Source organism: Fusarium graminearum, chromosome 1 (assembly GCF_000240135.3).
Source record: "Fusarium graminearum PH-1 chromosome 1, whole genome shotgun sequence".
NCBI classification, from domain to species: Eukaryota; Fungi; Ascomycota; class Sordariomycetes; order Hypocreales; family Nectriaceae; genus Fusarium; species Fusarium graminearum.
The window spans coordinates 5317999-5330445 of NC_026474.1; the positions used below are offsets into that span (position 1 = coordinate 5317999).

A 12447-nucleotide genomic window follows, 5' to 3' on the forward strand; every position below is an offset into this window, starting at 1 on the left:
GAAAGGTTACTGGTTTATGAGCCTTGCATTGGGCTTCACTTCTGATGACGGGACTTTAATGCGGGGTTTGTAAGACAGCGTGTAGCTATCACTTTGTTTTATTTTTGAGCCTGGAAATACAGATAGCTAGAAACTTGACGAATTGACGAACTTTTTGCTTGAACCTGACTTGCTGCAGTATATGTTTGATGTTACTGCTTGACTATCGATGAACGTAGGCCCGGCAAAGGGCTGTGACTCAACACCAGAGATGAACGGACTGCCATAACTTAGTCAATCTCACAAGGATACAGTTCTTAAGAGAAACACATGTCTATTCATTCTCTTTACAATTGAACGGATGTCGTCCGAACCTCGGGATACACGACTACACCCTCTCAATAGATGCGTTACTTACAGGAAGCGGAGATAATAGAGTTCAGTGCACGCAGCTTGATCCGGTCTGCTTGCACCTGCATAGAGAGTCTACATGATCAAATCACTTTAGGGAATGCAATCGTAACGACTTCCTATTCTGGATGACGGAGAGTTTGTGAGTGTGACAACGCGGAGAAAGCTGAGAGGCCTAAGGGTTGCGTCTTCCTTCTTGGCTCTGCGATCATCCGCGTATTGAGACTAGAGAGAGGGGAAGTTCAGGTACGGGAGTTTTTAGTTTCGTCTAGCTTATCAATCTCGGTCTTGACGATCTCTCCGAGTCAATTTGGGATGAGTCTGTGTAGCTTTGTTTTCTTTTGGCTGTTGTTGATAGAAACCAACATGACAAACACTACCTTTTCTTTTAATAACTGGTAAATTGCGCAATAAGGCTGAGTATCTTTTCATCATTCTTTACAGATCAGGAAAACTGCCCGTTGTCACCGGATGTTTTCTGTTGCAGGGATTGTGTTGCTTCTGCCGCTTTGGAAGCTGGGGTAAACCTGTATAATGACGTTGCTAGATCTGGAATAAGACTCGATGATCTATTTGCAGTTGCTTACAATTCACTCATTTATTTTTACCTTGATGATAAAATAAAATATATTATTATTTCTAGACCGACATTTTATGTCTCAACCCCGCGTTATTATTTCTTTTATACATATACAACAGACTGACTGACATGTTGCGGGGCTGTCGATATGGTCCTGTGAACGGCAGACAAGGGCATGGACTCTAGAAAAGAACAAGGGTCAAGGTCAGGGTTGCTGAAGAACTGAAGAAAGTGAAATACATACCCATATAGAATACATCGGTACTTTTCATCCCATGTAACCTTTCTAATTACATCTCCACCAACCAGAACAAATGACAATTCCGTCCAGCTGATCATTTCCCATACCCTCCACCGCAGGATATCTACCTATTCCCACGTGTGATTCTCCCAGGTAGGGTTCCCTCTCAAGGTCCTTTCCATTCCTTGCCTCGGCCAGTCGATCGATCTCGCCAATACCACACCCAAGTTAAGCGACGGCATCTGATATCTCATCCCTCCGTGGGGAAGCGGGGAAGGGGAAAAGGAACTCTTTGGGGATAGATCAAAAACCATGGACGGCGATGGCTTCCTCTTCTGAAAGTAGAGTATGCGAAGAACAAAGTCTGCAAGTCGACGTCGCCCATGGGTTGTTGAGATAGACCGAATATCAATGTCAAAGCACATGCTATATTCACCATGTCAATGCGGTAGGATGGAGAATGCGGGACTGTCAAAATGAGATGGGAGAAAATTACGGGTTCAAATTGAGCTCGTTTCCCACCTTCTCATGGGGACAATGATCTACAGTCTTGACTGAGACATTGGAAATATCTCAGCTAGAGTCTTACACCTCTTGTGTCTGTCATCCAGTCACTTGGCTCATTCTTTGTCACTCCTCTCAATATCATCAAGTTTGAGTCGATCGACTCTTTGACTTCACGATGAGATTCTCTGGTTTCGTCTCTGGCCTCGGCCTTGGTCTCTTGACTGCTGTATCTGCCAGTCCAGCTGCCTTTCCTGCTCCGGCCTCGATCCCTGACCCTATACCTGCACCTGTCGCACCTGCTTCACCAGCTATTGAAGAACGAGCAGCCAAAGTCACAGTTGCTGTTCCTTCCGGTACAGTCGTTGGATCTAGCTCTGGAAAGGTTGATTCCTTCAGAGGCATTCCTTTCGCCGATCCACCAACTGGCTCTCTGCGCCTCAGACCTCCCAAGAGACTATCCAAGTCTCTAGGAACTTTCGATGCCTCGGGTCTCAGTGCTGCGGCATGTCCTCAGATGTTCATCTCGAGTGGAGGTCAAAGTGTTATCACAGAGTTCCTCTCTGACTTTCTGGCTGTCCCTTTCCTCACGCCCATCACTGGCCAAGAGGACTGCCTCACCATAACAGTCCAGCGTCCTGCTGGTACCAAAGCTGGTGACAAGCTCCCCGTTCTCTTCTGGATCTTTGGCGGCGGCTTCGAATTAGGCTCAAGTGCTATGTATGACGGCACAAGCCTCTTGTCTACTGCCATAGATCAAAGTCAGCCTTTTATCTACGTTGCTGTCAACTACCGAGTCGCCGGCTTCGGATTCATGCCCGGTGCTGAGATCAAGAAGGACGGAAGCTCCAACCTGGGTCTGCTCGACCAGCGCATGGGTCTCGAGTGGGTGGCTGACAATATTGCTTCCTTTGGTGGTGATCCTGAAAAGGTCACTATCTGGGGAGAGTCTGCTGGCTCCATCTCCGTGCTTGATCAGATGGTTCTCTACGGTGGTGATGCCAGTTATAAGGGCAAGTCTCTTTTCCGAGGTGCCATCATGAACTCTGGCACTATTGTCCCAGCTGAGCCTGTGGATAGTGACAAGGCACAGTCTATCTATGACACTGTTGTCAAGACTGGAGGCTGCTCTGGTGCTTCTGATACTCTGGAGTGTCTGCGTGGTCTGAGCTATGACAAGTTCCTGAACGCTGCAAACTCGGTCCCAGGATTGCTGTCGTACAACTCACTGGCTTTGTCCTATCTTCCTCGGCCAGATGGCAAGGTCCTACCCAAAAGCCCCGACGTGCTTGTTGCAACGGGACAATACCACGCAGTGCCCATGATCACCGGATGCCAGGAGGACGAAGGAACCCTCTTTGCACTATTCCAACCCAACGTGACCACTACATCCAGATTGGTCGAATACTTGCAGAACCTGTACTTTACACAGGCCACAAAGCAACAGGTGACTGCTCTAGTAAACACATATCCCACCACCCTCAGCACAGGCAGTCCCTATCGAACAGGCCTGCTCAACGAGGTCTTTCCCGGTTTCAAGCGCCGTGCAGCCATTCTAGGCGATCTAGTCGTCTCCCTTACACGTCGCATCTTCCTCCAGGCCGCCGCCAACAGCAACCCAGACGTTCCATCATGGTCATACCTCGCAAGCTACGATTACGGCACACCCATTCTGGGAACATTCCACGGGTCTGACCTTTTACAAGTCTTTTATGGTCTGTTGCCCAATAACGCTATGCGGAGTGTCCGAACGTACTACTTCAACTTTGTATACAACCTTGATCCCAACAAGGGCGTTACCAAGTACGCCAAGTGGCCCGAGTGGAAGGAGAGCAAGAAGCTCATGTGGTTTGAGACGGCGAATAAGAACAGCATTATAAACGATGACTTTAGACAGGATTCGTATGAGTTTATTGCGGCGAATGCCGGTGCTTTGGTGGTATGAGCTGTGGGTAGTTAGGATGTGTGTGTTTATGCATTTTAATTATAGGACACCAATGGTTAAGCCTTGAACTCCGTTCTTGCCAACGAAGTGACTTGTCGGATATTTGAGTACATCTAAAAATAAATCAGTAGTAAACTGGGCGTTCAATGATAAACAGCATTCATTCTCGACTCATGTAGATCCAAGGATTGACTTTCTATATGTAAGAGCAAGTAACGGGTTTACGAAACAATGCAAATGTCAATTTCTAAGCTTTAGGATACCAAAACAAACACCTAACAGTCTAAACTAGACAGCATAAACCAACTTACTTCATTATACTTCTAGAACCCAATTGTTCTACCAGTCTTGTAAGTTAACGAAACTCAACCCGCTAACCATCCACCACGATCAAGACTCTACCATAAACGCTAAGGACGTCCGTAGCAAAAAGAGCATGCTCCTCAGACACATAGAAGTGTCCAAGGGCAAAAGGAAGGGTCTGGCCGGGGATTGAACCCGGGACCTCTCGCAAGCAATGCTATAGGGTTTACCCTAAGCGAGAATCATACCACTAGACCACCAGACCGGGTCAAACGAATCTGAAGATTCGCTCGTGTTGTTGTTGGAAACAGGAAATGGAATTGTGTCCTATATTGTCTTGGATGTGGTGGTGTTGGATGCTGGTCAGAGACAAGCTGTTGCAGGGTGGGCGTCAGTTCATATCTGTCAGGTTTTAGCTCTCAACTTCAAGTAGCGTTTACCTAAATAACAGCACCCAATTGTGACGGAGTTTGTCTTTGGGGGTCTTTTGAAGTAAATACCAAGCTGGATACACCTTGAACCTTGTCTTGTTGATTATCGGTTAACAAGTGATCGAGCGTAGTTTTGGCATCTGTATGAACACAAGGTCAGAGTCTCATCGGTGTGGTAAGCGTCGTGATTGACCTCGGAGGTCAAACTCGCCATTCAGTATCCATGTCTTCAGAAATTTAACTTTTATTTAATCAGAAATTCTTGTGATATAGTCACCGCTCATTTCGCAATATTTATAGTTTACACAGTCAAGCGTATCCATGGGCGCTGAGCCACTCCTTGAGCTTCTCAGAGTCACGCTCGCGGTAAGCAGCACGTCCGCGAATCTTGTCCTTGACGGTACCAAGAGTACGGTTGAAGCTGCTGGTGTCCTTGTCGGCCATGAACTTCTCAATGTCCTCAACAGCGGAAACATCGGTGAAGCGGCTCAGACTGAGGTTCATGTATCGGTCGACAACGACGGGGTTACCGAGCTTAGTGATGACAGCATCCCAGTTGTCCTTCATGAATTGCCACTGAACGGGTCGGCCAACAACGTTGTTAGCAACGGAGCCACCCAGAACGTGCATGTCTCCAGCAGGGACAGCGTTAGACGGGGGAGATTGGTTGAAGTTGAAGGGAATGACATCCTTCTTGAGGATCTCGGCATCCTTGACCGTGCCAAGAACGCTAAGGGAGAGGAGCTTGCCGTCGATGGACTTGGTGTTGAGCCACTCCTTCTTGAGGATCTCAACAGTGCGAGCGGGCTCCTTGATCATGGCAGCGCGCCAGACAGCAACACGAAGAGGGGCAGGAATAGGGTTAGCCTCAGGGTCCTCAACCCAGGCGTTGAAGCGCTTCAGAGCCTCCTCAGTAACACTACTTTTGTTAGTATAATTACGGATAAACGAATACACAAGACTTACGCAGAGTGGCCGCTGGCGACAGCAACGCCGATAATCTCCTTTCGCAGGATGCCAGTGAGGTAGTCCTCACCCTCGGGGAACTCCCAGCCAACCTCCTTGACCTTCTCGTTAATGAGCTTCAGGGTGAAGTTGTCAAGGGCCTTCTTGATGGACTCGTCCTCTCCGAAGACAGACTTAACGCCACTGATGGAGTCAAGGACCTGGCGCCAGACAAGAGTGTGGGTCTCCTTGCCGAAGCCCTCAAGGAAGGTCAGCAGAGCGGGGGTGGTACCGTTACCAGCAAAGGCAAGGTCAGCAGTGGAACCAATAATGGAAATCTTGTCCTCAGTGCTAAGCTTGTCGAGCTGAGTGCTCAGCTTAGCAAGACGCCCAGGGGGGTAGTTGACACGGTAGAAACCAGTGGCGCCGCTGTTGAGCTTGTAAAAGTCCTCATCAACATCACGAATGGTGTCCTCCTTGCTGGTAAGAGACAGGGAAGCGACACCGGCGTGGTCCTTCTTGCCCTCCAGACCAAGAGGAACCCACCAAGTGGTGGTGTCATCCTCAGGCTGAACATCGCCAGTAGACAGGAATCGGGACTGCTTGACAGAGATCTGACCAGGCTCCTCAGCAACAGTAAGAACGGGGTGGCCAATCTTGGAGATCCAAGGGTTCATGAGCTCAGTCACGTTCTTGCCTGAAGCCTCACCAAGAGCGTCCCACAGGGCAGTGGTCTTGGCGTTACCGTAGGCGTGAGACTTCAGGTAGTTGGACACACCCTTGAGGAAAACCTCGACACCAAGGTGGTTGGCGAGCATGCGAATGGCGGAGCAACCCTTGAGGTAGCTGATAGAGTCAAAGATTTGGTTGACATCAAGAGCATCACGAACAGGAACGTGGATAGGGTGACTGGCACGAATACCGTCGAGACGGAAAGCAGCCTCCATACCCTCGTTGACAAACTGAGCCCAAACCTGCCAGTCAGGGTGCAGGTGGTCAACAGCGTGCCAACCGACCCAGGTAGCAAAACCCTCGTTGAGCCAGAGCTCGTCCCACCAGTCCATGGTAACGAGGTTACCGAACCATTGGTGGGCAAGCTCGTGTGCGACAACATAGGCAACAGCGTTCTTGAATCGAGGGTCAGAGGTCTTCTCGTCGTAGAGAACCTGGGTAGTACGGTAGGTAACAAGACCCCAGTTCTCCATGGCACCGTGAGTGAACTCGTGGACAGCGATCAAATCGGACTTGGGCAGAGGGTAGTCAATGTCAAAGATCTCGGAGAAGAAGTCAATGATCTTGGGGGCGTGCTCAAGAGCCCACTGACCCTGCTCCTTGAGACCACGGGTGGTGTAGACACGGACGGGAATCTGCTTGCCGTTGTACTTGCGATCAGTGAAAGCCTCGATGTACTCAAAGTCACCAACAGCCCAGGCCAAAAGGTAGGTGCTCATGACGGGAGAGGTCTCGAATGACACAATGTTCCAGCCGTCCTTGGAAGGTCGAGTCTCCTTGACAGGCATGTTGCTCAGAGCAACCTGGTCGGAAGGAATCTCGATGTCAAAGTCAAAGGTGGCCTTGAGGTTGGGCTCGTCGAAGCAGGGGAAAGCTCGGCGAGCGTCGCAAGCCTCGAACTGGGTGCTGAACATGTAGTGCCATTCGCCATCGTCGGGAACAGAAGCGGAAGGAGTACCGGTAGGCTTGTACTTGCTGCGGTAGAAACCAGCCATTTCATTGTTGATGATACCCTCGAACTCGATGGTGATGACAGCCTTGGAAGCGACAGGGAGCTCCTCGTCAAAGGAGATGGTAGAGCGTTGGGCCTTGGCGTCATAGTCAAACTTTGTGGATTCCACCAACTTAGAGTCGACGAAGACCTTGGCGTGAGAGAGCTTAAGTTCGAGGGTGTTTACGATGATTTCTTTGGTAGGCTTGGTGATTTCAGAGTCGATGCTGGGAAGCTGTTAGAGCGAGCTTGGCGGATGAGGGGTAGATGTAAGACGTACGTGACGGTTCCCTTGTAAGTCCAGTTGGTGAACTCGAGGTCCCTCAAGGACAGCTGGTAGTGCTTGGGCTTGACATTGTCGGGGAGAACGTCGCGGTCAGTCATTGTTTCGTTGCGGGCGAGTCTAGCGTGGGCGGAACAAGCTCGATCAGAGATCTTGGGGACAAGACTGTAGAGTGGAGAGGTTAGCAAGCTATATAGCTCTGAGCTTTAGCTTAGCAGGTGACACAAGAGGTCCAGCTTCTGTGATGAGGGATTGTTCAAAGAACAATGGGTATAAAGAGGATGAAATCGATGGGATGAAAGGAAACAAAAATGAAATATCAAGAGGTAAGATGAATAGTAGGGTAGGACAGGACAGGACAGGATCAGGTCCAAGTTAGACAACAGCGTGATGATGCGTGACTGTGGGCATGGGCTCAAGGCAAAAGGACCCCGCGGTTGGTGGGGTGTGGGCCTGATCCCAGCGTTTGGTAATGGGAGGGGAAGAGGCTAGAAGGCTAGGAGGCTAGGAGGGAGGGGAGGGGCAATCAATCTGCAGTCCAATTCAAATCCAATCCTCAATCCTTCCTTCAATCCTTCGCTGCAAGATCGGGCAACCAACGGGGATAACGTACCTCCGGATACCGATCGGCATAGGCCGTCCATTATCTCGACGGTTGCTCAACGGCTGACCACCGTTTACAAGCGAAGTCAAACCTCTCGCAAATCCAAAACCTATACCATTGAAAATACCTTGAGGGACAGAAGCAGAAGCAGCCGCGGCTGACGTCTGCCGTGTAATCACCGATAGTGGACTACAACAGCTCCACAGACGCTGTTGCTGAGCCTGGAGATGGCGCAAAAGGCCCATGGACGACGACATTTTCAGCCCCGCGGTCGTCTGCGATGCGATGCGCCGTCGCAATTGGGCAGGTCGTTGGACGAGGGACTCTCGTGAAGTTTAGAATGGCAATAATGTCCTCTTTTAGACCCCCATCGATGGCACTTTTGTAGTAGCCCCAGATGTAAATGGGATGCTGTGTCGAAATTTTCGGGCCAACGTGAGGCTCAAAGCCGCATTGCCGGTGACAAGCGAGATGATGCGTAGGGCCGTGTGTGTTGTGTGTCATGACATTACTCTGCACTGTACATCATGAGTTTGAGACGATAGGGTAGTCTCAGTATCAGAAGAATTGGTCGCCAGAAGCACAAGACACACACTTGATATGTTGACCTACGCTACTTAGGCTATACTTCTTTAGATTGTTTATCTTTATATCCAAAGACCTATGGGCTTGATTATCATTATGAAGGAGACAATCATAAGGTGCTGCCTTTTTGTCAGTTAGAGTTAGAGGGACATATATCGTCACAATGTAACATCAAAACGACATCTTCACTCCACACCGAAGTTCAGTTCATTCACCCAGTTTGATTCTGGAAACTCAATTCTCTCAAGACACTAAACGCATCGACTTATATCTACCGCTCCAGTTGAAAATATCATCATATCCGCTGTTGCCGCAAAAAATCAATTTGCCGAAACCCATGACAAGTAATTCATCAGCCCTGCCATGACCTCTTGCATGGCAAGCTTGAACCAGATCCCAGAGCCATATTGGCTGTCCATACCAATACGCCATGAGAGCCAAAATTAAGTAACGCTTCCTAGTAGAACATATTCCACCATTGACAAGGCAAAAAACAAACGCTAACCTCCGAATATCATGCATCCATGTTGCTCGTCATGATTTCCTTGCTATACTTATCAAAACAGTCCACCTCATTATACTGTGCTCTCTAAGCTGACATCTCGTCTTGCTCAACCTTTGTCGCTACTGCGTCCCACCAAGGTCCGTGGGCTGCTCTGTCCACATTTCCAATCTTCTCTAGTAGATTCGAGATCTCTCTTACTCGGTCGACAAACTCGGAGAGACCCAGACTGGCAAGCTTCTCGCCTGCGTTGTTGGCAGCCTTGACCTTTTCGCTTGCCGAACCAGCAGCCAAACGGGCAAGGATGTTGCCACGAAGACGAGTAAGCAAAAGTCGAAGGACGGGCTCTCTTGGCTCATTGCCATTTTGTGCCATATCTTGGCTGGCAGTCAAAACCTTTGTGACAAGGGCACGAAGGTGGGCTTTGGTCGCTGTCGGCATCGATCTACCAGACTCGAGAGCGGCCATTACGCCATCCACAGTAGTCTGAAGAGGGTGACCAGCTTCCAGCACAGCCATAATGCGAGATGCCTCCATCTTCCATGAAGATCGGACGTCCCGCTTCAGGATATTTTTGCACTGGAGCAAAACTGCACCTGCGGTGATGATCCGCTGGATGGTGGTGGAAATTTGACTAATGCGGTTGTAATCCAGCCGAAGCATCTCTGGTATTTCTTCAATAGGAGACGGCGAGATCTGAGTGAAGATATCGACGAGCATCTGCGCGTAAAACCGCCCAGCTGTCGGACGCGACCTCGGGTGGTTGATTCTCTCAGGGTCCTTCTTGTAAGCTTCTGCCAGAACCTTTGACCGTGAGGCCTTCCAGACTGCCTCAGCTGCTGAGAGACCAAGCTGTTTCTTCTCGACATCTTCGGCAAATCTCTTGGCCTCGTACGGAGCTGCAGACTCAATAAGCTGAGGGGCAGCTATTCTCATAAGGTAATTGATATAATCGCAAAGCATCAGGTCAATGAAGCCGTTCAGAGCCTCGACTCGGTCAATGATGTTGCCATCTGCGAGTTTGTTCTGGATCAAATCTTTGACCTCCTCGTCTCGGAAAGGAGCACACAGTTTGGGCAAAAGAGACGCCATGGCAGTGAAGAATTTCTCATATGAGAAGTTGCCCAATGCAAATTGCCTTTCTGCCATCTCTGGGTCCAGGATCTCGCCAATGAGGTTATACATGGAGTTGCCAGGCTTTAACAGACGTTGAAGCTTGTCCTTGATGTTGCCAGCCACGAGTGCGAAGAACTTGAAATTGATGGCACTGTCGTCTCCGTCCATAGTGGCGCGCATTTGTGTGTACATGGGTTGCGATCGGGTTGACTGCTGCTCTTTGTACTCATCCGGTGAGAGCTGATATTCTTTGTTAATGGCCAACTCGTGTACCACGATCCTGTTGTTCGGCAGTAAACCATTGAGACCAGTCTTGGGGGCAGGAGCCTTCTCCTGGGGTTTGCTAGCAGGTGTCGCAGGTGGTGTGAGTGTCTGCGAGTCCGTCGAGACCAGACTCTTGGCTGTCTCGGATGCCTCTCCGGGTGCATTCTCAGCCACGCGAGGCTTTGTGTCGCCAGTCTTCTTCTTGGCATTACGAGCCCTTCGGGCTTCGGACACCGCATTAAATATCAACTTCTTGCCCTTTTCTGGACCAGCCAGCTTTTTGATACGCACAATGAGCATCAACTGGTTGTCCTGGATGCTCTTCTTGTAGAGGGCCGTGGCGGAATCGTCGGTTGTATCCTTGACTGTTTGATAAATCGCATCAAGCTCAACAAATTGCATAAGCATGACCTCGATCAAGGCATTGGAATCCCGCGACTTCCATGCAATGAATGCATTGTGAAAAGTAGCGTATGCTTCCGGGAGGGTGTTCTTGAGCGCTGGTGGCATTGTGTACTTGTTTGCAGATGTCAGACGAGAGAGAATGTTTTCGAAAGAAATAAGCACGTCTCGTGCCTTGCCGACTAAACCCTGCAGTTGAGGGTTGGCGAGGTCTGCCGAAGGCAAGCGGTGAGGAGCCAACGCATCAACGACTTCCTCGTTACCGTCATCATTCTTGTTGCTAAGGACCTGATTGGGATGACCAAGGATCAAGAATGCACTCAGAAATGTGCGAACAGCAGCCATCTCTTCAACTGAGCCTGCACTGCCCTCTTCAAGACCACAAAGTCGCAGGAGTCGTGCTGTGATAACAAGAACCCTCTCTTGGGCCAGAAGCTCCACGACGGTATCAAAATGGGTGTCTCTGATTCCATCTACAGTCAGGCCGAGATCGTAGAATTCGGCAATAGCTCTCTTGCGAAGGTAGCCACGCCACCACCATTGAATACTGGCTGCTGCCTCCTCTGGGGTAAGCTGGCGTCTCTCTTGTTCGTTATCAGGCAAGGAGTCAGTGGTCTTCCTGGACATAACACTGTGTCCACGACTTCGCTTGGACGTATGCTTTGTTCGTAGCTCTTCCCTCCGCCTTTCTGCCTCGGCCATTCTCTCCTCGATTTGAGCCTTGATCCTGGCCATATCTTGCTCTCGCTTCTCTTTCATAAACTCGGCAACTTGCTTTGCCTTTTTAACTTCATCCGCGCAATTAGCGACAATCTCGGCCAAGTTGCGTTCTCTAGCTTGTTGTGCCGCAACAGCACGCTCTTCGGAAAGCGAAGGATCGCGATGGGTCGCTTTTGCGAGGGCTGCCCGAAGGCGAACCTTTTCGGCATGCGCTGCTCGATCGGCAAGTCGAGCCCTGCGATCCTCGAGAAACGAAGCACGACGGAGATGTTGAGCGATGTACTTGCTCTGTTCACCTCCACGGTGACTTGACGGCTGGATAGAAGAGCATCGCGAGTGTGCGGATGAGACTGAGTTGCGGCGCGACGAGGCAGCCGAATCTCTGCGACGAGCCTGCGACGGGCGATAAAATCGGGCAGCGATGTGAGGAGGTGGCGTGTAAATTTTCGAGTCGTCTTCTAAGTCGTCGTCTTCGTATTCAACCTCAGGTGGAGGCATAGATAAGTTGAGTCCGTCTCCCATCTCTTGGGTAGAGAGCGGACCGGTGGGGGATTCTTCGATATTGCGCGGTGACTCCGCTAGATCGAAGGAGTGGCGGCGCATTGTGTCGGCGGCTTGTGGTAATTGTGGCATGTCTGCCGTAGTGATAATTGTGTAGAAAGTATGTAGCTGATCTCTGTTAGATCGGATCAATGTTGTGAGAAAACGCGATCCCAAGTTGGGCGGCGCCGAAAGCGTAGAGTTGAGAGTCAGGGTAGAGGAACAGAAAAGATGTCCCCTAAGGATATTGGAGTATAGTATAAATTGACTTACTAATTCCGTCTGCTATACTTTGGGTGGCCAACGTTTCTGATACCCAGGTGCCGTTTCGGCAGGGCGGCTCCAGAAAGTAAAAAGAAAGGGAAAAAA

The 12447-nt window shown here is 49.9% G+C and overlaps 3 protein-coding genes and 1 non-coding gene across 4 annotated transcripts; 1 reads left to right on the top strand and 3 right to left on the bottom strand.

Moving 5' to 3' along the window:
• Window positions 1-1893: 1893 nt before the first annotated feature.
• Window positions 1894-3660, top strand: FGSG_01603 (uncharacterized protein; the record flags this gene model as incomplete). Its single annotated transcript, XM_011319122.1, has 1 exon — window positions 1894-3660. The coding sequence occupies one exon, from the start codon at window positions 1894-1896 to the stop codon at window positions 3658-3660; it is 1767 nt and encodes a 588-aa protein (XP_011317424.1).
• Window positions 3661-4137: 477 nt separating this feature from the next.
• Window positions 4138-4228, bottom strand: FGSG_20531. The gene has a single exon. It is a non-coding gene; the product is annotated as a tRNA-Pro (tRNA).
• A 475-nt stretch (window positions 4229-4703) lies between these two features.
• FGSG_01604 (uncharacterized protein) lies at window positions 4704-8206 on the bottom strand (the record flags this gene model as incomplete). The annotated part of the gene is made up of 4 exons (XM_011319123.1): window positions 4704-5300; window positions 5387-7289; window positions 7343-7510; window positions 7959-8206. 4 exons carry the CDS (start codon window positions 8204-8206, stop codon window positions 4704-4706), a joined length of 2916 nt encoding a protein of 971 aa, XP_011317425.1.
• A 917-nt stretch (window positions 8207-9123) lies between these two features.
• On the bottom strand, window positions 9124-12171 carry FGSG_11978 (uncharacterized protein; the record flags this gene model as incomplete). Its single annotated transcript, XM_011319124.1, has 1 exon — window positions 9124-12171. One exon carries the CDS (start codon window positions 12169-12171, stop codon window positions 9124-9126), a length of 3048 nt encoding a protein of 1015 aa, XP_011317426.1.
• Window positions 12172-12447: the final 276 nt, after the last annotated feature.